This window comes from Myxocyprinus asiaticus, chromosome 25 (assembly GCF_019703515.2).
Source record: "Myxocyprinus asiaticus isolate MX2 ecotype Aquarium Trade chromosome 25, UBuf_Myxa_2, whole genome shotgun sequence".
Lineage (NCBI taxonomy): Eukaryota > Metazoa > Chordata > Actinopteri > Cypriniformes > Catostomidae > Myxocyprinus > Myxocyprinus asiaticus.
This window is the reverse complement of record NC_059368.1, coordinates 18,904,789-18,926,763: the sequence shown is the minus strand read 5'-3', so window position 1 is coordinate 18,926,763 and position 21,975 is coordinate 18,904,789. Positions and strand designations below refer to the sequence as shown.

The following is a 21,975-nucleotide window of genomic DNA, read 5'->3' as shown; positions in this document are numbered from 1 at the left end:
AGCTATCAGTGTCAGTGTTGGGTGTAATCTGATTACAAAGTCTTTAGTTACTGTAATATAGTTGCTTTTTTAAAGTCAAAAAGTAGTGTAATGCATTTCTTATTAAATGTAATTTCATTTAATTTTAATCAATTATTAATTAATTAGTAATGTGATAGCTTTTCCATGAAGTAATCAGTAATCCAAGTTAAATTTTAGAGAAGTAATTAGTCATTTTTAGTGTACCTTACCCAACACTGATTGTTACAGATCAAAGACCAAAAACAAAAAGTAAAAAAAACAGACCAAAAAAATAAAAATAAAAAAATAAATCTTTAACTATATGCTGAAACATATTGCACTCTTATCCCATGCATCTAGATAAAGCATATAGCAGACCATGATAGCAGTAACATGTTCTGGTGTTTTATAAAACCAAAGTACATTTATATGTATATTTAGAGATATGATTTAAAATTGATTGTTTTGTAAAGGCTATAAATCAACAGTCAATAAAGATCAGCTGTCAGTCTCCCTGAAAGCCATGGAGATAGTGTTTTTTCCCCCGCTCTCTTTAAAATAGTGCTACTGATAAGGAGCTTAAACATTGGATTATATGAGATGCTGGATCAGTAAAAGGGTGAAAACAAGCACATGGCTGTTTTCGCTCCCATACAAGGTCAGCGTACCAAATAGGGGAACTCATGCAAATACAAAAATGCTGTCACTCTGACCCTTTCTCACTCAGGGATTAGAATTATTTCCTTTTGCCTCACTTTCTGGATATAACAACATTTATTTGGATTTGCCATTGTGTTTTGTGAATCCATATTTTCTTCACTCTAGTCAAAGAATGTACATAAATGCATAATAGAACATGGTGTGTCAGTACTGATGTTATGCATTGCAGTCCTGATGGTCGATCCCTTTTTTTAGCCCGTTTCATGATGTTCTGCTCCATATGAGTAATAATCAGTTTTACCCCTGTAATCTGTCTGTTTCTGAGTGCTGGTACTTGTTGTGGAGAAGGAGCTCAGTTACAGGAGTCTGAAGCTGAGACGAAAGGTGACCGCCCTAAAAAGCAGCTTTGTCTATGTGGCAGCTCGCAACTATGAGCTCAGACAATCTGTCTACTTACTATTTAAGTATTTGCAAGCTTTATTCTAATGTGATGACACTATGTGATGCCATTCAATGCATATGTAGTTCAAGCAAATGAAGACAAACTAGTATTGAGAAGTCATTACAGATATTCTTTTTTTGCATTTAATTGATGTATTGTGCATGTGAACCACAAGCAAACAGAATAAGAGAGATTAATCCTGCAGTCAAGCAGAGCCCCCCTGAGAAGGTATGGGGGAAGGGTGCTGGTCGTGGGTCAGAGTAAACACCTTATTTGTGAGACCTTCTATCTGATTGCACAAAAACAAGGTGAGACTATACAACAGTTTGTTACACTGCTTAGGCAGGCTGCTAAAGACTGTAATTTCGGAGCTGACAAAAACTATCAGTTACATGATGCCTTCTGAGTAAGTGCAGTTCGGATTACATTCGGAGAAAACTGTTAGAAGAAGGCACAGAACTAACACTAACGCACGCTCGAAATAGCCATGCAGTGTGAGCGTGTGGAGTTGCAAATGTCTGCCATGCATGTTGGTGAGCCTGAGAATGAAGCGGAGACTGTACATCGCGTTGTGAGAAAAGGGGGAAAGTATGAAAAAAAAAAAATGCCAAAACAAGGGGGAGAAAAAGAGAGAGAGAGTGCTATAGATGTGGGCAAATCGATCATTTTGCCAAAGATCCAACCTGTTCCGCATGGGGTCAAGAATACAGAAAATGCAAGGCCACCAACCACTTTACTAAAATGTGCAAGACCAAAAGTGTGACTAAACAGACAGCTAAATATGTTAGTGGAGAAATGGAGAGATCCAACAACAGTCACTATGCATTCAAGGTGAAAGACTATGATCCGAACAGATTTGTATTTTCAGTCGGGGGAGTCGATTCAAAGATGTTAATTGTTTCCAGGGCTACAAGCAACATCATTGATGAAGTAATGAGAGATGCAGAAAAGCAAAAGAATTGCATGCTAAGACTGATAGAAAGCTGTACACGTATGCATCCAAAGAACCCCTGCCTGTAAAGGGAGCATTCACGTGTGTGGTAAAATTTGGAAGACAGCACGCCCAGGCTGAATTTACTATCATTAATGGAAAGGGAGAGCCTCTACTGGGGAAAGATCAAGCCACCAAGCTGGGTGTATTGAGAGCTGGGGTCAATGTAGCCGCTGTTAGGGATGTAGCAAGTCAGATTCAGGAACAGTATCCAGCTCTATTTAAAGGGGTGGGCAAGCTAAACACTAAGCAGGTCAGCCTACACATTGATAAGAAGGTGACACCCGTAGCTCAACCACTAAGCCAAATTCCATTTCACCTGAGAGAAGCAGTTGAAAATAAGATCCAGCGGCTTCTAAAGCTAGATATCATTGAACCAGTCACCGTTGCTACACCATGGGTAAATCCAGTGGTAGTCGTACCTAAGCCCAATAACGGCATTAGGCTGTGCCTGGATATGAGGCAGGGAAATAGAGCAATAACACAAAGCTGATATCCAATTCCAACAGTAGAGCTGCTGCAATGCATGAATAGGTCCACCATATTTAGTAAGCTCGATCTTAAATGGGGTTACCATCAGCTTGAGCTTACGCCAGAGTCCAGAGGCATCACAACATTCGCTGTACACAATGGCACATACGGATACAAGAGACTGATTTTTGGGGTGTCGTCGGCCAGCAAGCAATACCAACCTGAAGTTGCATCAGCACTCACAGGCAATGAGGGCATGGAGAATATTTCTTACAATATTATTGTGCATGCTCCAAACCAAGAGACTAATGACCAGAGACTACATGCAGTCCTGCAGAGGCTGGTAGACTGTGGATTGACACTCAATGGGGAAAAATGTCAGTACAATATGAACAAGCATGGGGTTCATGGGATTCATGGGAATGCTTCTTTCAGAAAAGGGGATTGGCCCAACAGCTGAGAGCTGTGGAAGGCTAGAGAACAAGAGAACGTGTCAGAAATGCAAAGTTTCTTGAGTCTTGTGGGATATAGCAGTTTGTTTATCTCACAATTTGCATCAGTCACAGAACCACTGAGGAAATTGACAAAGAAAGACACTCAGTTTACATTTGGCCTGGAATAAAGACATTCCAAGCCTTGAAATGAAAGCTAGCTGAAGCTGGAACCCCCGCCTACTTTGACAAGAAAATGCCTACCAAGGTCATTGCAGATGCGAGCCCTGTAGGTATAGGAGCTGTACTGATTCAGGAACAGAATGGAGAAAGTGCCCCCATATGCTATGTCAGTTGCAGCCTGACTGAATGTGAGCGTAGATACTCACAGACTGAATGTGAGGCGCAGTCCTTAGTTTGGGCATGTGAGAGACTTCATAGTATAGTATTAGTCACAGACCATAGTCACGGGAGGGGGGCAGTCAAGTTCAGTAAAAAAAAGCTGTTCAAAGGCAACTTGTCTCACATCTGATTCAATTCAGAATCTTTAGCTTGTTGAAGCAAAGATATAATACTTACAATGGAAGTGAATGGGGCAAGTTTTTGGAGAGTTTAAGGGCAAAGATATGAAGCTTATAATTGTATAAAATCACTTACATTAATTCTTCTGTTAAACTCATGTATTGTTTGAGCTGTAAAGTTGTTTAAATTGACATTTTTACAAATGTTTTAGGGTTTGTTGACATTACATCATCATGGCAACAAAGTTGTAAAATTAGCAATAACTTTACACAGAAAAAGTTAGTAAATGATTTTATCACACTAAAATCATGTTTACACACATATTATTTATGTTTTGTGGCTATACTTTTGAAGTGAGTATTTGAACATTTGGCCCCTTTCACTTCCATGTGCCACACTGTAACACAGGAGGGACAAATCAAAACAAATTTTTGTGGTAATTAACATTATGCCACAAATACTGTCGATTGCTCCTAACTTTTGTTGAACCCGGAATATTCTTTTGAGACCTTTATTTGTGAATATGGCTGATGTTCAAATGTTAACAAAACAGACATAGGCTATGTGTGTACCACATTATTATGGCATATCTAACTTATCTTGACTCATCACTACTATGCTTTTTTTTTATTGGTTTAAAGAACATTGAAAAAATATCTTAAAATATATTCAGGGTGCAATACAAGTTAAGCTCAATCAACAGCATTTGTGGCATAATGTTGATTACAACAAAATCTGTTTTGACTTGCCCTCCTTTTCTTTAAAAAAATGCAAAAAAAAATCTGGGTTACAGTGAGGCACTTGTGAATGGGTGCCAATTTTGAATGTTAAAATACTCACTGTTTCAAAAGTATAGCCACAAGACATAAAGTACATGCACGTAAGCATGTTTTTAGTAGGTAAGTAAAATTGCTTACTTACCTTTTCTGTGTAAAGTTATAGCCAAATGTACAACTCACCAAACCCTAAAACTCTAAAATGACAGTAAAAATTTCATTTTAAACCAATTGATATGTAAATAATACATGGGTTTTAACAGGTAAAATTCATGTAAGTGATTTTATAAAATTGTAAGCTTCACATTTCTGTCTTTAAACCCTCCAAAATGTATTGGCCACATTCACTTTCATTGCCCCATTCACTTCCATTGTAAGTGCCTCATTGTAACCTCGATTTTTGATTTTTTAAAAGAAAAGATATGGTAATTAACATTATGCCACAAATGCTGTTGATTGAGCTTAACGGAATATTTATTTAAAATTAATCTCCTTCCAGTAGAAGTGTTGTAATCAAGCTGCTATAAGTGTTCAAAATCCAAAATGAAGACCATGTTTTTTGATTTTGGAATATTGGTTTAGACATTTGATTGACTCTCAGTTATTGAGTCAATAAATGTATATATTTATTGACTCAAAGCATACAAAAAGTTTTCCTGCAGCTCTGACTGAGACAGACATCATGCTGCAGTGTGACTGGCACAGCAGATAAGAACAGAGCAAAGAACATGAGAATCAAATCACATGCATGCATAGATTTAACAGAGGCTCTGCATTAGCTCTGAAAGATGGATCAAAAGAAAGGATGTGAGTCATCACAAGACCTCATTCCATTCACACAACTTAGCCTATTATTATTATTTGGCACTGAGGGGAACTTTAATTTCTGTTGCTACTGTCTGCATGTGATCGGTAACAGCTCTGAATATCACAAATGACCTGTCGTTTCCTGGGTATTTACCAATAGAAGCAAAATAATCCATAAATCTACTTAGCCTACAAGGCTCTACAAATATTTCAATCTGATTGGTCAATCACGCCATCTGGTGGTCTGATATTTCTGAATAACAACCGCACATCCGGGATTAAGTGACTTCACGTATCACTCTATGATCTCTACAAGTAAGCTAATAAAATAATTTAATCTAAAATAAATGTTAGTCTTGTAATAAGAAAAAATCAGACTGTCATTTTTCCAATAAAAACACTAGAACTCTGACACAAACCGGAAGTGGAATTTGACTGTTTCAAGAGACTCCTCGATTTCTTTCTTCCCACATAATAACATAATTTCAACGAAAAACACTATTTCATGTCCATTTATTAATTGGTAACAGTGTAGTAAGCGGGATAATGCATAGTCAGCCGGTTATTATCGCAAAATAAGCCCCTTCTGGATGATACAAGACAATAAGACCTTACATTATATGTTGCTAGACTTCTACAAAAGGTGCACACCGTTATGACACCGACCCGCTTATATACAGATTAGTGTTCGTAGTTTTAAAAAGACAAGCTGAGAATACCAGCAATGGTCTGACAAGCAAAAGTATAATTTTTTGCCTTAATTACTAGGGACTAAAACAAAATGTTTTTCATATCGGATCATTCTGAGCAGAAACTGAATTTTTTGTTCCAGTTCCTGCATTCCACTGCCTCCTTTCCAAATGGTCACTGATAAGAAAGAAATAAAAGAAATGTTGATATTTATTTTCCTAATTGACAGTACTCTATACCAACAGTGGGGAATATACCAGTTGCAGTGTTGCCAGATTTTGCCAGAGAAACTAGGTACCTGGTTTGGAAAAATGAGCCCAGAATAAGAGAAAATAATCCAAATTCAGTAGCCTTTAAAAATAATGTCTTTTCAATCTTGAACACTAGGTGGAGATATTTGACAGGTGCGAATAGTGGTTAGTGTCAGTGAATTGTGCTCTGGGAGCCAAGTACCAGCAAGTCCAAAATGTGACTGTATTCTTGATATAACCCCCAAAAACAGGACTGCCAATTTTTACAAGTGACTTTATGAATGAAACAGTCCAAAAGTCATTTATAATAAGCGGACCTGACAACACTAAACAGGTGAATCCTTGCAAGGTGCATCCTCACCATATAAATAGGATAAGCCAGTTAACCGAGCTTTTACATGTAATTATAGGCTATATAGTTGTCAAAAAGGTGTTCAGACACGGAAGGCTATATCCAAAATGTGCAATTAGGCAAAGAAATGTGTGATGCTGCAGTTTCCTTCCGAATCATAAAACATCAGGGGTGTAACTACAGGGAGGGCAGTGTGGACAGCTGCCCTAGGGTCCGAGGTGAAAGGGGGCCCACGACGGCCGACCAAAAAGGAACGATAAAAACGGCTGTTTGTGTTTGGTTTTCTTTTTCATTCCATGAACCACTTTTGTTTTTTAAACAACTTAACTACTTAAAAGTCAAACAAAAAGAAAAATGCATTTTTTTATTTATACAGTTTATTCATTTATTCTTTAAATTAAAACATTATTTGTGCTGCTGGACAACAGAGATGTGAAGCTTTCTACTGTACAATATAAGACATGACTCCATTGTGACATGTTTAGATGCTAAAATATAGAAACAGCTTAAAAGGTTTAAGGGACAAAACATTTGAATAGGGGACAGACAGAAAACCAGTTTTTTCTCTCACTTGCTCACTTACTCTTTGTTTTCTGAGAATACATCCACTGAACTGCATCTAAGGTAGGTTTAAGAGTTTTCACAGAATGCAAAGGAACTGTTCATACTGTCACAGGATTTATGGTACTTTTTACATATTCTCTAAAAAATGTAAGAATTTATTGTATGTTGGATTACATAAGAAACTTACTCTATTCATATTCATTATATTTGACACTTGCACCTTGTCTCTTTTCTATTTTACAGCTTTTAGTAAACATTTAAAATAGATCTCCCATCTCAAAAATGATGGTCACCATCAATTCAAGCATCGAAACCAACTTTTCAAGCTTTGACAGGAATTTAAACACCACTGTCCTAAATGACTCGCAATTCGTTTACAATGACGATGTGTTCATCCGTTTTGCCTTAATAGTCATTCTTTTCATCACCATGGTGTCTCTTGGATGCACACTAAAGATCTCACAGATCAAGAAGCATCTCATCAGACCCAAAGGGGTTGCGATTGTAGTTGAGGCTCAGTTCAGAATAACACCCCTCACAGCCTTCAGTCTGGCAAAGCTTTTCCAGTTGGGTCCTATGGAAAGTGACACTGTGTTAATTTGTGGGTGCTGCCCGGGAGGAAACCTCTCCAACATCTTTACTCTGGTTCTCCAGGGAGACATGAACCTCAGGTCATTCTTGGGACTACAAATATCATGTTATAGACTCACTGCGAAAGAGTTGACAGAGCTTCACCTCAAGAAGTCATTGAGATCTTTAACAAACTGTCAAAACTACAGAGTTTGTGATGAAAACTGAACTGTAGTGTTTTAACTGAAGTGGAATTGAGATCCTAAAACTGCAGTCAAAATTTAGAGTGGACTTCTAGCAAACTGTTTGATGAAAATAAAAAGAATGAGTAGTTAATGGGGCCAAAAAACAGGGCATGAACTGAACGAGGAAGTTTAATCAACTTTTAGTCGTGTCTTGATTTCAGTTTCAAACTACAGTAGATAGTCAAGACTAACTTTGATGTTGGCAAGACAAAGCCTTGTCTGAAAGTTTAAACTAGTTTTGATCATTTTTAAGATTGTAGGATATACAGACAGTACAGCATGACAAACAGCCAGCTTGCTACAAAGATAGATAGACAGACTTTTTGCTGTGTAAAAGCTGTATGTCTAATCATATAAGATGCAGCACACTGGAGTTTGGTGGATGTAGCTTAAAAGCCTTAAGAGGAGTTAGAGTTAGCAATTTTGGTCCCGGTTTAGGGTTATAGCCAACTGTGCATGGGAATTTGTGTTATGTCAAAGTCCTACACCTGGGCTATTTTGCATGAGTACAGACATATTCAAAACATTCAAATGAAAATAACACAGTTGAATATTATGTAGTCTACACCTAAATACTGCAGGGCACCAGCGACAATACTTATGCAAGACAGCGAAGTATGCATAACATATACATATTTTCTGATTAATTTATTGCACACTTTGAACTGCTTGTGAAGACTACATTCCCCACAATGGGGAAGCTACTTTAAAACTGTAGCTTCCAAAGCTATAAGCTACTTATAACTTAACCCTTACAAAAAATATGGAGTTCTGACAAACTTGCTGCAGACTTACCGCAAATTTCCCATTCATTATTTTCACATGCAAATAAGCTTATGATACGCCGCAAATGCTTGCTAGAAATTTTGAGCTTTTCCCCAAAGTAGTGAACCTGCAACAAACCTTTGGCAACAATGAGATGTTTGCCGTAAAGCTCACATTCAGGTGAAAATAATGAGTGGCAAATTTGCCGCAAGTTTGCAGCAAGTGTGCCAGAACTCTCGATTTTTGTAAGGTAGAGTATCTAAACCACAAATAGGGTGACAGTATTACATTTGAACATTTAAGAAATTTATACTAAACATAAACATATACTGACAAAACTAGAAAACATCCTTTATAATATATTTGAATTGAAAACAGTGTTTACTGTTTATACAGCCGCAATTAACTAAATATTTTGCAAAAAGACTTCTACGCAGTGTCTCAAATGAATCAGTAAATTTAATTTTTTAATGCAGTAGTTAATTTACCTAAACCATCTGAAAGAAACAATTAACTAAAAATGAATTGGACTTCCCAAAGCTACATGTTGTCATGAACTGCCTCATGTTTTTCCCCTCACCTTCATTTCACTTCAGTGTCTGTTTAGTTTTCCCCTGTGCTCACGGACTACACTTCCCAGCATGCACCTGTTGATGATTCTCACCTGCCCTCCATCTTCCTCAGCTGTTCCCTCATCAGTCAGCTGTTTGTGTATATACCCTCTAGTTTCAGTCACTTATTGTCAGTTCTTATGTTCCGTTGTACTTGGGTTTGATCGTTTTTCCTTATGTGTGTATGTTTAGATGTAAAGTGAAATGTGCATATTTAGTTCTTTGTACTCACCTATGATTATAGTATCACCTTTCTCATTGTCTTCATTAAACAAAGCCTGTGTTTAGATCCCTTGTCTCATCTCTGCATATCATTACACATGTACTGTAAGTAAATTAGTGAATTGTTTGTTTTACCTAGTTCATTTACTTGTCTAAATGAACCAATTTACTCTGAGAGGACAGTTTTGATGAGTGTGTTGGATTACTCCTTCAGCTATACTGCTGTATGAGTAATGCAGCACAATATTGCCTACTTTTTCAACTGTCTTGTTTTCGCAAGTATTTCAATTTTATTTCATTTATTTGATAATATCCTTCATAATACAGTTCTATACCACAAACTTAAGCAACAAGCTCCAAAGGTGAACTACAACATTACAAATTTAGATTTTAATATGTACAAATATACAAGTAGATTGAGAGTGTAGGGAGAACAATTCGATTGCAACATATGCAGTGTGTCATAGAAGTGGGCGGTGCATAGTTCTTTTGGTACACTCTGTTATTAATGGATCTTTCTCTGCAGGAAAAAGTGAATGGGATTTTTACTTAAGCAAAGTGTTGCGCCCCATATAATGTGACAAAAGTAGCATTTTGTGATGCAACGCCTCTACTCATTGGAAAAGTAGCTTGTTACTGGAAAAGCTACACTTTTGTGAAAATAGCTGAACTGTCACATTACTGAAAAATATTTACTGTAAATTAGTAGTGTTGCTACTTTTAGTTAGTAACTCCCCAAAACTGGAGAATTGTGATTTTTCCCATTCTTTTTTTCTACTAGTGGTCTGTTTACTTCACTTACACTGATCAGCCACAACACTAAAACCAATAGCCTAATAGTGTGTAGGTCCTCCTCGTGCCGCCAAAACAGTGCCAACCCGCATCTCAGAATAGCATTCTATTCTGCTCAGTGGTAAAAGACGGTGGGTACCACCCCTGGAGTTTGCTAGTTCGAATCCCAGGGCATGCTGAGTGACTCCAGCCAGGTCTCCTAAGCAACCAAATTGGCCAGGTTGCTAGGGAGGGTAGAGTCACATGGGGTAACCTCCTCGTGGTCGCTATAATGTGGTTCGTTCTCGGTGGGGCGCGTGGTGAGTTGAGCATGGATGCCGCAGTGGATGGTGTGAAGCCTCCACACGCACTATGTCTCTGTGGCAACGCACTCAACAAGCCACGTGATAAGATGCATGGGTTGATGGTCTCAGATGCGGAAGCAACTGGGATTCGTCCTCCGCCACCCAGATTGAGGCGAATCACTACGTGACCACGAGGACTTAAAAGCACATTGGGAATTGGGCAAAAATTCCCAAGAATTCTGAGATGCTATTCTTCTCACCACAATTGTACAGAGCGGTTATCTGAGTTACCATAGATTTTGTCAGTTCAAACCAGTCTGGCCATTCTCTGTTGACCTCTCATCAACAAGGCATTTCCATCCACAGAACTTCTGCTCGCTGGATGTTTTTTGTTTATGGCACCATTCTGAGTAAATTTTAGAGACTGTTGTGAAAATCCCAGGAGATTAGCGGTTATAGAAATAATCAAACCAGCCCATCTGACACCAACAATCATGCCACGGTCTAAATCACTGAGATCACATTTTTCCCCATTCTGATAGCTGATGTGAACACTAACTTAAGTGCTTGACCTGTATCTGCATGATTTTATGCACTGCACTGCTGCCACACAATTGGCTGATTAGATAATCGCATGGTTGATTGCTGGTGCCAGACGGGCTGGTTTGAGTATTTCTGTAACTGCTGATCTCCTGGGATTTTCACAACAGTCTCTAAAATGTAAAAAATACACACAAAAAAAAACAACCAGTGAGCAGAAATTCTGCAGACGGAAACAACTTGTTGATGAGAGAGGTCAACAGAGAATGGCCAGGCTGGTTCGAACTGACAAAGTCTACGGTAACCACTCTGTAATTGTGGTGAGAAGAATTGCATCTCAGAATGCTATTCTGAGATGAGGGATGGTGCTGTTTTGGCAGCATGAGGGAGACCTACACAATATAAGGCAGGTGGCTTTAATGCTGTGGCTGATCGGTGTATACTACTTTGTCCTTGCTCATATTGAAATTCCATCATAACTGAAATTCTTTTTGTTGTTCTCTCTCAGTATTTTGATGACAACATGTTCCACGGCACTGGCATTGGGTATGATGCCTCTCCTGATCTATCTGTACTGCCACGGTTTCTCACACTTGGAGAATATTGTTCCTTACAATGGCATCACTTTAGCTCGATTGACCTTGGTGCCCTGCAGTATTGGCATCCTTATCAACCATCATGCGCCACAGTATTCCAAGATCATCACCACTGTGGGTAATATATGGTACTTGTACTGTATGTTTAACTTCAAGCATGGATACTTTTAAGATGATAAAAGATAAATCCCAGCATGTGGCCATGAGATTTATCCTGTTTTATGCTCCTAGGGTGGGATGACTATCACGCTCATCTCTAGTGTTATCATAGGCATTCTGACTGCTGTCATTGACAGAGGCTCAGTTTTCATTGTGACTTCTCAACTTATAGCCATAGCTGCATTGATGCCACTGAATGGATACATATGTGGATATATCCTGTCGACTCTGTTCAAGATGAGTGCTTCGTATGTATGCCATAGTATTCTAACAAGGCCTGTAATGTAATAATTCTGTCCAAAAATCATTTATCGACAAAGGTCTGTCTGTCTGTCCTCAAGGGACAACAGCACAAAATAATCAACCAGCTTAATTTATCGTTAAGTCACACTGCAATTGTAATTACTGCCATGTTTATTTTTGTCCTTTGTTCATCAGTTGCAGACGGACTATTGCTGTGGAAGTAGATTGTCAGAACAACCTGCTGTGTACCACAATCCTGAAGGTGGCCTTTCCTTCTGAGCTCATTGTTCAGCTATATCTCTTCCCCATTGTCTACATGTTGCTGCAGTCAGCTGAGGCCATTATCTTCATAATCCTGTTCAGATGCTTGCAGAGACTAAAATCCTCACAAAAAGGTACTTGGACTCTATGAAATAATGTTATAAAATTACATTTCTGGAGAGAGGATTGATCAATTTACATCTGTCTCAAGCTACAATTCTACCTACCAATCAATCTTTTAATCTATGTATTTAGTAATTCCTTATTATAAATACTAAAATGAACTGTTTTCCCTGTTCTCATACAGAAACAAAGGTGTACATAGCAGAAGAGGGAGAGGCTGAAGAAACTAATGGTGATATTTGAGGGGAACCTTATGGTGTTTCTGAAGTTGAAATAAGCTTGAGGAATTCAGGGACATAGTACAGTACGGGTGCTGGGGCAAAAGGAAAGGATGAATTAATATATACTGAGGAACAGCCTTAGTAAGGGAAGAAAGCACATGGTATGTTCTTTCTACATGAGAAATGACAGCAACATGCAAAACAGTCTCAGTCTAGAATAGAAGAAAAGTTCTTAACCGTATGTTATAATGTGTGTGTGCTTGCAAGCTTTTAGCATTGTGATGTACTTTTATATGGATATTGCACACTGTTAAATTGTTTAAGGGCTTATTTTAAACGTACAGGTTTGGAAGCACTGTTTTTACAGCACAGCTATTTTGTTTGACTTTTGCATTTTAGGATTTAGGCATGAATGCATTTAAGGCCTATTATATATTCTTAATTTTTGTGCTTTTCATGCTTTTTTTTTCATAGACTCATATATATATATACTGTGCGTCTTTTTTCCCCACTCTGATGATTGATGTGAACATTTACTGAAGCTTCTGACCTGTATCTACATGATTTTATGCACTGCACTGTTTCCACACAATTAGTTGATTAGATAATCACATGAATAAGTATTTGTACAGGTCTTCCTAATAAAGTGCTCGGTGAGTGTATGTATTGAAAGTATAAATTAAGTATATTTTTTAGAAATAAAATCTTAAAGAACAACTTAATATCAATACCAAAACAACCATAGATTGTTTGGTAATGCCAAAAAAATGTTTCGGGTTTGACAGTTCAAGCTAATCTTGCCCTTATCAGTAGAATTCTAGACATCACTCATTTAAACAGAGTAGAGTCACGAAAAACACTTTCAAACATCATTTTGTGTTTTATAAGCCCAACAAGTTCAGTAAAAAAAAAAAAAAAAAAAAACACACTGTTTTTACAACACGATTATTTCAAAATGTTAAAATACATCTACTCACCACATGGTCCAGAAAGGAAATTGCTTAATTTGTCTTCCGGGTCACATTGTTTAGGGTGTGGCAAATTTTACTTCAGTCCAGAGAGACATTTTGTGTTTTGGTACAGACAAAAATAAAAATGTGGGACAGCAATTTTTCACTCTAAAATCCTTTAAAAAAACATTTTTAAAAGGCAGAAAGACTCATGCCAACTAAATTTCAGTAGAACTTGACAAAGTACATTAGGATTAAGTGTTTAAAAATACATTAAAGGTAATTTAGGTGTTTTAATTTTTAGGAGTTAGATTGGGGGACATATACTGCCCAGTAGAAAAGAACATATAAACCACTATTTTTAAATATTTATGAAGTTATTACATAAATTATATCTTTTGCCTCTGTTAAAACTCCACTTTTATAAATGTGTCAGTTGCCTTTATATATGCCCTTTTAAATTTATATATTTATGCAGGGGACATCATTGCACCCCTCCTGATGAATGACCAATCTATATATACACACCCACACACAGTATGTGCATTTTGTCTGCAATTGTATCCCTTTACAATTTTCTTTTCTTCTTCAGATTCTAATTTTGGAAAAAATTTAGTTGCTCAAGAATTTAATTGTAAATTACAGAGCAACACAAACTTTAAGAAAAAAAAAACTTTCATATGTAATATTTGTATTGTGATACAAAAAAGGTAACTCGTATAGTAATAAATGAAAAACATGCATCAAAACATGTCTAGACAATACCTGTCCTTGATTCAAAATATTTTCACATAAAAATCATGATAGAGCAAAAATTTAACTAATACAACAGCATATGAAAATTGAATCCCATCTTGAATAAAAGAATGAGAAAATGTGTGGTGCAAAAAAGCACAATTTACTCAAAACAAAGTCAACATTTAAATGTGTATACACAATCAGAAATGAAATACATACTGTATATATGATTAGTCTTATGTTTGATACAGGGGCTTTCACAAATGTTTTAGCATGTGTTACACAAGCTCTTTACTCATGCAGCATGGAGGGAACTCAGATACTACTTTGACTTTTAACAGCCGAGGAGTGAGATTATGTGTCAAGCAACCACGTTACAAACAATTCTCACACACAATCCTGAAGAAACAAAAATACAAATATTTGCCAGTACCCTTGAACAAATAGTTAGCTAGCATGAAGCGCATAAGCTGTTTTTTTGTAAGACGCAAGAGGACGCAATACAGTTGCAGAGTATGAGCAAGGTTATTTTATTAATTTTGTTGGAATTAAAATGGCTCGAAGTATTCTGGCCTTCCTCATTTTGTATCTGCATTTACACACTCAAGCTGGAAATTCTACTCTCACCATAAACTCCAGCACGTTACTATCAGCTTCATCAAGCTCTTTTTGTTTGTCTGTCATAATAAAACATACAAAAAATTATTCATAAAACAGCAATCAAACCTCACTCTGTAGTGATAAAAAATAAAATCCACAAAGTACTCATTTCTGACATGTAATAAAAGAAAAGAGAAACCCCCCACATTAAATAGCTGTATAGTCCTGATTTAAGATGACAAGTTCTATCAGTCAAATATCTTTAAACCAGTAATTGAGCCCCTGCTTGTCATGGAGAGAGGCTGACTCTCTACTTAAACTGACCAATATTGCTGCACTAAACTTTACCAACCTCTTGCAGTGTTTGACCAAATAAGTATCTCTAAGCACTAAGAACAGTTGCGTCTAATGACGACTGTCAGTGGATGGGGACCGGGACAGTGGGGGGCGCTGTGCTGGGGTCGGCGGTGATGCTGATTCAGCACGTGACACACCCTTGGCTTCTTTGGGCCGCACAGGAGAAGTACTAGCTGAACGGGAGCGACTTCTGGAGCGGTTCTGTGATTTGGGGCTGTGGGAACGGGAACGGCTGCGAGAGCGTGATGGGGAGCGCCCTCGGGAACGAGAACGGGATGAGCTGTTTGAGCGCGAGCGAGTCCTGGATCTACAAGATAAGACAAAGCAAGTAAGCATTCAGAAAACTAATGCATCAATGCACTATTCACTCCAGGGCTGGTTACACAATGGCTAAATTGCATGTTTTGGACAATCTGCATGAATCGAGATTGTACTAAAGCAGTGTGTGTGTTAACATACACAACAACACACTGATAACTATGAAAAATCAGCTGGTTCTAAAAATCCGACAACACATGAAAACACAGTTTAAAGGAATATTCTGGGTTCAATACAAGTTAAGCTCAGTCGACAGGATTTGTGGCATCTATTTATAAGTTTATATACCCTTTCAGAATCTGTAAGATGTAAAGCATTTTTTTTTTTTTTTTAACTTTATTTCATTAAAATTACTTTTTTTTTTCTAATTTAGTGCTGCCCCAGAGGAAGCTGCTTTACAGATATTTACATATATTCCAAATGGCAAATTAGTCTATAATTATACTGTTTAAAAGTTAACATGCCCTTGGCTCTTAATCTTATTGCCTCCTCAAGCATCCATAACTGCAGTGCATCAAAAGGTAACCAAATAATTTACAGGACCTGGAGCTTTTAACGAGGCAATCTGAGACTCATGCACAACTACCACAAAAGGCTACAAGTATTAAATATTAAAAACCAGGGGTATGTACATTTTTAAACAAGACAATGTGTAAATTCAGATATTACATTGTCTTGTGCAACAGATTAGAATTATATGTTATATCAAACTGCTTCCTCAGGGCAGTACTAAATAATAAAATGCATTTTTTATTGTTGAGATTTTTATGATCACTCCTATTTTTTTTAAGGAATATTCCAGGTTAAAGTTGAGCTTAACTGACAGTATTTGTGGCATAATGTTGATTACTACAAAAAAAAAAATTCAAAGCAAAAATCTGGGTTACAGTGAGGCACTTACATTGGAAGTGAATGGGGCCAATGCGTAAACGTTAAAATACTCAGTTTCAAAAGTTGAGCCACAAGACGTAAACAATACGAGTATTAACATCATCTGTGTGATAAAACTTACAAACATTTTCAGTATACCCAATTGTACAAAATATTAATCAAAATAAGCTGAAATTTATTTTTGTGGTAATTAACATTATACCACAAATGCTGTCAACTGAGCTTGTATTGAACCCGGAATATTCCTTTAAAGCGTATACATGTCCTTACTCGTTGTCAGGTTATTAAGCATAATCGATTAAAATCATGCATGTAAACATGCTCAGTGTTTCCTGACCCCATTCCTGGAGCCCCCATCAACAGTACGCATTTTGAATGTCTACCAATTCAAAGTTCAAAACACACTTGATCCAACTCATCAGCTCATTAGTAAAGACTTCATGACCTGAAGAGGGTGTGTCAGATAAAGGAGACATCTAAAACTGTACTGTACTGTTGAGGGGGCATCCAGAAGCAGGGTTGGGAAACACTGCACTAAAGGGATTCCACTGCAAGAAATTCCATTCAATTGTTTAATGCCCTATTTTGCAAGGAACACAACATTTTGTAAGGAATAATGTATTTATTTCAAATTTCAGAAACACAAGTTACAATATGTTAAGGACAGCAGAATATATGGTAGGAATAACTTACTTCTTCCTGCCTGCCTCAACAAGCTTGATTTTCCTTCCATTGATCTCCTTCCCCGATAACTTCTCCAGGGCATTTTGTAGATCACTATGTGATGCAAACTCAACCACACTGAAGAGTGTAAATTAAAAGTATTTAGTAAAAGAGAGAAAAAACCAGTGCACAACATTAAGCCAGATTGACAAAATCAATCCATTATTTTTCTTTACTGTGTTACCATTAGCCATTTAGTTTGAAGCGACCAAATATTAACCTAAAGTGATAACTTAAACATCTTAGATGTATCCATATATATATATATATATATATATATATATATATATATATATATATATATAGTATATACACACACACACACACATACATATGTTTAAATAATTATGCATGTTAAGGGGCAGTCACACTACACTTTGAGCACAAGAAATTACTTAAGACACCACGCTCTGCAACGGACAGGATATGATGTCTCACGCGAGGGCTTCTGGTTTTAATAAATCACAAATAGCAAATAAAACAACACTTCAAATTGTTAAAACATACCATATATTCACATTCTTGCAACAAAAACATGTATTCTTTGTATTGAGCCAAAAGGTCAGTGTGTGATGTTTCTATTGGTCACATGTCTTATCTGTATTCGCAGGTCAGAGTTCCCCAAACTTATAAAAAATGTATTTGCATAAGCTTGCGTTTCCGGTCTCCTGCATTCAACTGGGAGTAAATGGAGTGCGAAGTGTAGTGTGACTGCACCTTAAAGGAATTAGCTATGTTCTGGGTTCAATACATATTAAGCTCAACTGACAGCATTTGTGGCATAATGTTGATCACCACCAAAATAATATTCGACTTTACCCTCCTAGTTACAATGGAAGCGAATGGGGCCAACCGTAAATGTCAAAATACTCACTGTTTCAAAAGAATAGCCACAAGATGTAAACAATTTTCATGTTAACATGACTTAGTGTGATAAAAATCCCTTCCTAACCTTTTCTTTGTTTAGGTACATTGTATCCAATTGTACAAGTTAACTGCCGTGACAATGTAGCGCAATAAACCCTGCAATCCTTGTAAACAATGACAAAGAATTTTACAGGTCAAATACTACACAAGCTAAAAATACAACACATTCCTGCCTTTAAACCAAAAATTGGCCCCATTCACTTTCACTGTAACCTTGAAGGGATGAGTTAATTATTTTTATTTTTTTGACAGTAATCAACATTATACCACAAATGCTGTCGACTGAGCTTAACTTGTATTGAACCCAGAATATTCCTTTACCGTTTACTATTTGGTGGCAAATTAGAGTAATTAATTGAATGCATGAATTCATTTACATGTTAAAACACATAAACCTAATATTAGGACTGCACCAAGAAGGGAAAAAAAAATAAATAAATAAAAGAAAATAGTCAGCTCACCCCTCATTAAGCTTTGGCCGATGGGCATCTGCAAAAGTAACCTCTCCGGCTTGTCTCATGAAATCCTTTAAATCCTACACACAGTTCACACCAGCACTTTGAGTTAGCTAAGTAACTCAAATGATCATGCTTACACATGTTTTATTAACTTTAAGTTCTGAATGAACTATCAAAGTTGGGGTCTGAGAACCTCTCTCAGCTCATGTTCAGGCCCAGGTCCTTGTTGAATATGCTACATCAGTTGTACAAGTTAAAAAAAAAAAATCAACATTACATTCAAGGTAAACTAAAACATTTGGGGAAGACGGTATTTGTTTAAAGCAGAATGCTGGATTAGTAAATGGACATTTGGAGAACCGTAGCCCCATTTCATAGTCTTACAAAATCTCTATCAAAGCTTTGTAAGGTTAGTTCTGGCTTCTAAAATGTTACTTAGATGCAACACAAAGACTTCCGTGTCTCGTAAGCCAAGTTTCATGTACTAGAATGAAAAGTGGTGGACATGTATCCAAGACGAGAACATTCGGGACTAGGGTAACTTGCAATTCTTTGACATTCTTGGACCCAAAACTACACAACACTGTTTAGCAGCTTGTTAAAAGGGCCCCACATTTAGTTATTAGTACTTTTACATTTATCTGTATTCACACTGCAGACACATTCTTACCAAAGTAACAAAACAGAAGTACTGTATATGTGGTAGAGCAAAGGGCTTCCCTCCACCGATCATACCCTATTTGTGCCCTCCCACGAGGGCACTGAGAGTGAACAGGGAGGAATGAGATTAGACTAATACCTGGGAACGTACCCATCGGGATGGGGCCACTTGGTCTGTCCTAGACCATAACCTGGAGATTTTATCCTCATCCACGTGTGTGGAACCATCAGAGAGCAGAGTGGGCAAGTATACCGATCGAAGCCTCTCAAATTACCGAACCCCTCGATTGATCGAGTACGCCAGAGTTTCGCTCTGTTTCTCTCTCTCTCTCTCTCTTTCTGCCCCTCTCTCAGTTTCGATCTCTCTCTTTCACTCTCTGTCTCTCTCTCTCTTTCGGCTTGGCACCGTCACAAATTGTGCTTTGTAGCGGCAGCCAGTGCTTCTAGAGCGAGAGGGCATCACTCACAGAGAGCTCTCATGCGATCGGCGGAGGTCAACTAGGCGTGGTACACAATGGGATTGGCTTAAGCAGAGAGAGGGACCCTGTAGGTGTTAACTCCACCATTAGCGAGCTCTTCCATACGACACAACAGTCAGGCTGGCAAATAGAGGGGTGAACAATTGGTTAAAACAGAGCCAAAGTGATTTAACCTTACTCTTTCCTCTTTTCTAGCACAAATGGAAGTTTATTTTTAAAGACTGTATTATGTGACCTTAAATTTGAAAGTATAATTCTTGGTGTGACCTTTTGCCATTGATTTACATTTAAATGATTAGTATAGCTAATTTTTAAAAATCAACAAAATGTCTACATATTCTAAAGATCTATTAAGGCATCTTCATGTGCTGTCATCCGCAATGCTTCGGAATATAGCTCACTGTCTCACCAAATCTTTGAAAACTCACCTGCCAGCTGACTCTGGATGACAAATTTTCCACAATGAGGCGATTCTCAGTGCGCATTGGTGGGGGGTTCCTGAAGGGTAAATCAACAAGAGTTTTTAACAGAAAGAATATCAACATAGAAAATAAGACTAAACTGATTAACAACCCTACCGGTGTGAACATGCTATGCAAGTTACCTTCGGCTGTCCTGGGAGCCACGAGCATACCGACCAGGGAAACGTCCTCCACTAACACCACGACCTCGGCCCCCACGCAGACGGACGCGGGCATGTTCAATGGTCACCCTGCAAACAATACAAAAGATCCCTGATACATGTGTTTGCCCACCCACTGGTAAGTTGGCACGTGAGCTCTGGACTATGGGGCCCTGTTTACACCTGGTAATGACATCCATCTCATGTGATCCGATCAAAAACAGTCCGGCTAGACAGACCATTTAAACCTGGTGTTAACATGCATCTCAAAAGCGTCTCCTGTGACCAGTTGTGATCCAATTTCTAGGGGAGGGTCTCTGATTTTCTGACAACATACATCATGTACTAAATCAGTGACCCTGTTTACAGCTGGTATTAAGATGCGTTTCGGGTGATCTAACCACAAGTAGTACAGGTGTAAATTGGGTGCAAAATGATTTGTGATCGGATCACCAAAACCGCATATGGAGGTAGTCAAAAACACATGTGACCATCGCATTTGGGGTTTAAAATTCTAATCCGTCCTGAATGCATCCCAGATAGCAGTGAAGCGCCACCCCTCACCTGTCAATCAACCGCTGCACTTAAACAAGTCTTTAAACTCTGCCGGTTATGAGTGGCTTTAAAAAGGAAATAACCGTCCGAACGAAAAATTGGAAAAAGAGACCAGGTGTAAACAGCGATGTGTCTCGCCTGACCACATGTGATCGAATCACTCGAGACGCATCTTAATACCAGATGTAAATGGGGTCAATGTGTTAAAGCAAGTTGATGAAGTGCAACAACCTAAAAGGTGTAACACAAAAGCACAAAAATTTGGCGAACTGTTGCTTCCAAACTGTTACATCAAGGGCCCCATTTACACCTTACGTTAACATGCAATTTCTGTGATCCGATCGCTATCAGATAGCACTTGATCACATTATATGCCAGGTGTAAAAGCACCCAAGGCGCACTGTGATCGGATCACTGAAGCCAGATGCATACAAAGCGCTTACTTAGCACACACAAAGCGCTGAACATGAGATGAACACCATTAAAAAGCTTTGTCGAAATTTAGCTTGGTGGCTGCCAAAAAATGTTAAATTATGGAAAAAACATTACTGTCAAAGTGATGGAAAGCATTGAAATTATCAATTACTGTTTTTAAAATTTGCTAAAAGATTTTTCAGTTACCACAGCCTCTGAATTATCACCGTTTTCCATTTTGAATGGGTAACTTTGATCGGCTCTATATCCGATCACAGTGGAGATGCACTTGACTGTAAGGTGTAAATGCAATCCAGCTAAAGAATATCCAGATACTATTCGGCTATAAAATGCATGCTAATGCAAGGTGTAAATAATAAGGCCAAGACGTTTAAAGACTACAATACAAATGTGATGTAGTTCCATGCGATTTTGACTATCTCTGACTTTGGTTTGAATTATCAGATCAGAAAGTTTCCTGGAGCCGGATTACACTTGTATTTGTTTTTAATAGCTTTTTTTATTCTTTATTCTGAACAGTACTTATCAGTACCTGTATCACATGTTTCCCCTGCCTAATCTGTGGGAGACCCATACCTTATAATAGTAAACATACAGTATAGAATAATATCACTATTATGAATATTTTGTAGTTACAAGCTAGTGGTCTACCGATATATCACAGAGGCCGATA

General features: G+C 37.7%; 2 protein-coding genes across 4 annotated transcripts in view; one reads left to right on the top strand and one right to left on the bottom strand.

Moving 5' to 3' along the window:
- Positions 1-6,820: 6,820 nt before the first annotated feature.
- LOC127415618 (hepatic sodium/bile acid cotransporter-like) lies at positions 6,821-12,611 on the top strand. The gene is made up of 5 exons (XM_051654377.1): positions 6,821-7,628; positions 11,495-11,696; positions 11,814-11,989; positions 12,180-12,379; positions 12,553-12,611. Exons 1-5 carry the CDS (start codon positions 7,240-7,242, stop codon positions 12,609-12,611), a joined length of 1,026 nt encoding a protein of 341 aa, XP_051510337.1. The 5' UTR covers positions 6,821-7,239.
- A 1,805-nt stretch (positions 12,612-14,416) lies between these two features.
- LOC127416202 (serine/arginine-rich splicing factor 5-like) overlaps positions 14,417-21,975 on the bottom strand; it is a 10,100-nt gene continuing 2,541 nt past the window's right edge. The window contains exons 4-8 of one of the 3 annotated variants that reach the window (XM_051655409.1): positions 20,295-20,402; positions 20,119-20,188; positions 18,555-18,628; positions 17,137-17,244; positions 14,417-15,541 (exon numbers count right to left, since the gene is read on the bottom strand). In XM_051655409.1, the coding sequence (XP_051511369.1) occupies positions 15,283-15,541; positions 17,137-17,244; positions 18,555-18,628; positions 20,119-20,188; positions 20,295-20,402 (619 nt within the window). In that variant the 3' untranslated portion in view covers positions 14,417-15,282. Of the gene's footprint in view, positions 15,542-17,136; positions 17,245-18,554; positions 18,629-19,350; positions 19,811-20,118; positions 20,189-20,294; positions 20,403-21,975 lie in introns of those variants that run through there. The other 2 variants (XR_007893072.1, XR_007893073.1) reach the window with 2 other exon arrangements.

Excerpts from the sequence above, each read along its gene's own strand:
- LOC127415618 (XM_051654377.1), top strand. The coding sequence starts at position 7,240 with ATGATGGTCACCATCAATTCAAGCATCGAAACCAACTTTTCAAGCTTT. Across the intron at positions 7,629-11,494 it reads CAGGGAGACATGAACCTCAG|TATTTTGATGACAACATGTT; the intron begins GTCATTCTTGGG and ends GTTCTCTCTCAG. Across the intron at positions 11,990-12,179 it reads CTGTTCAAGATGAGTGCTTC|TTGCAGACGGACTATTGCTG; the intron begins GTATGTATGCCA and ends TTTGTTCATCAG.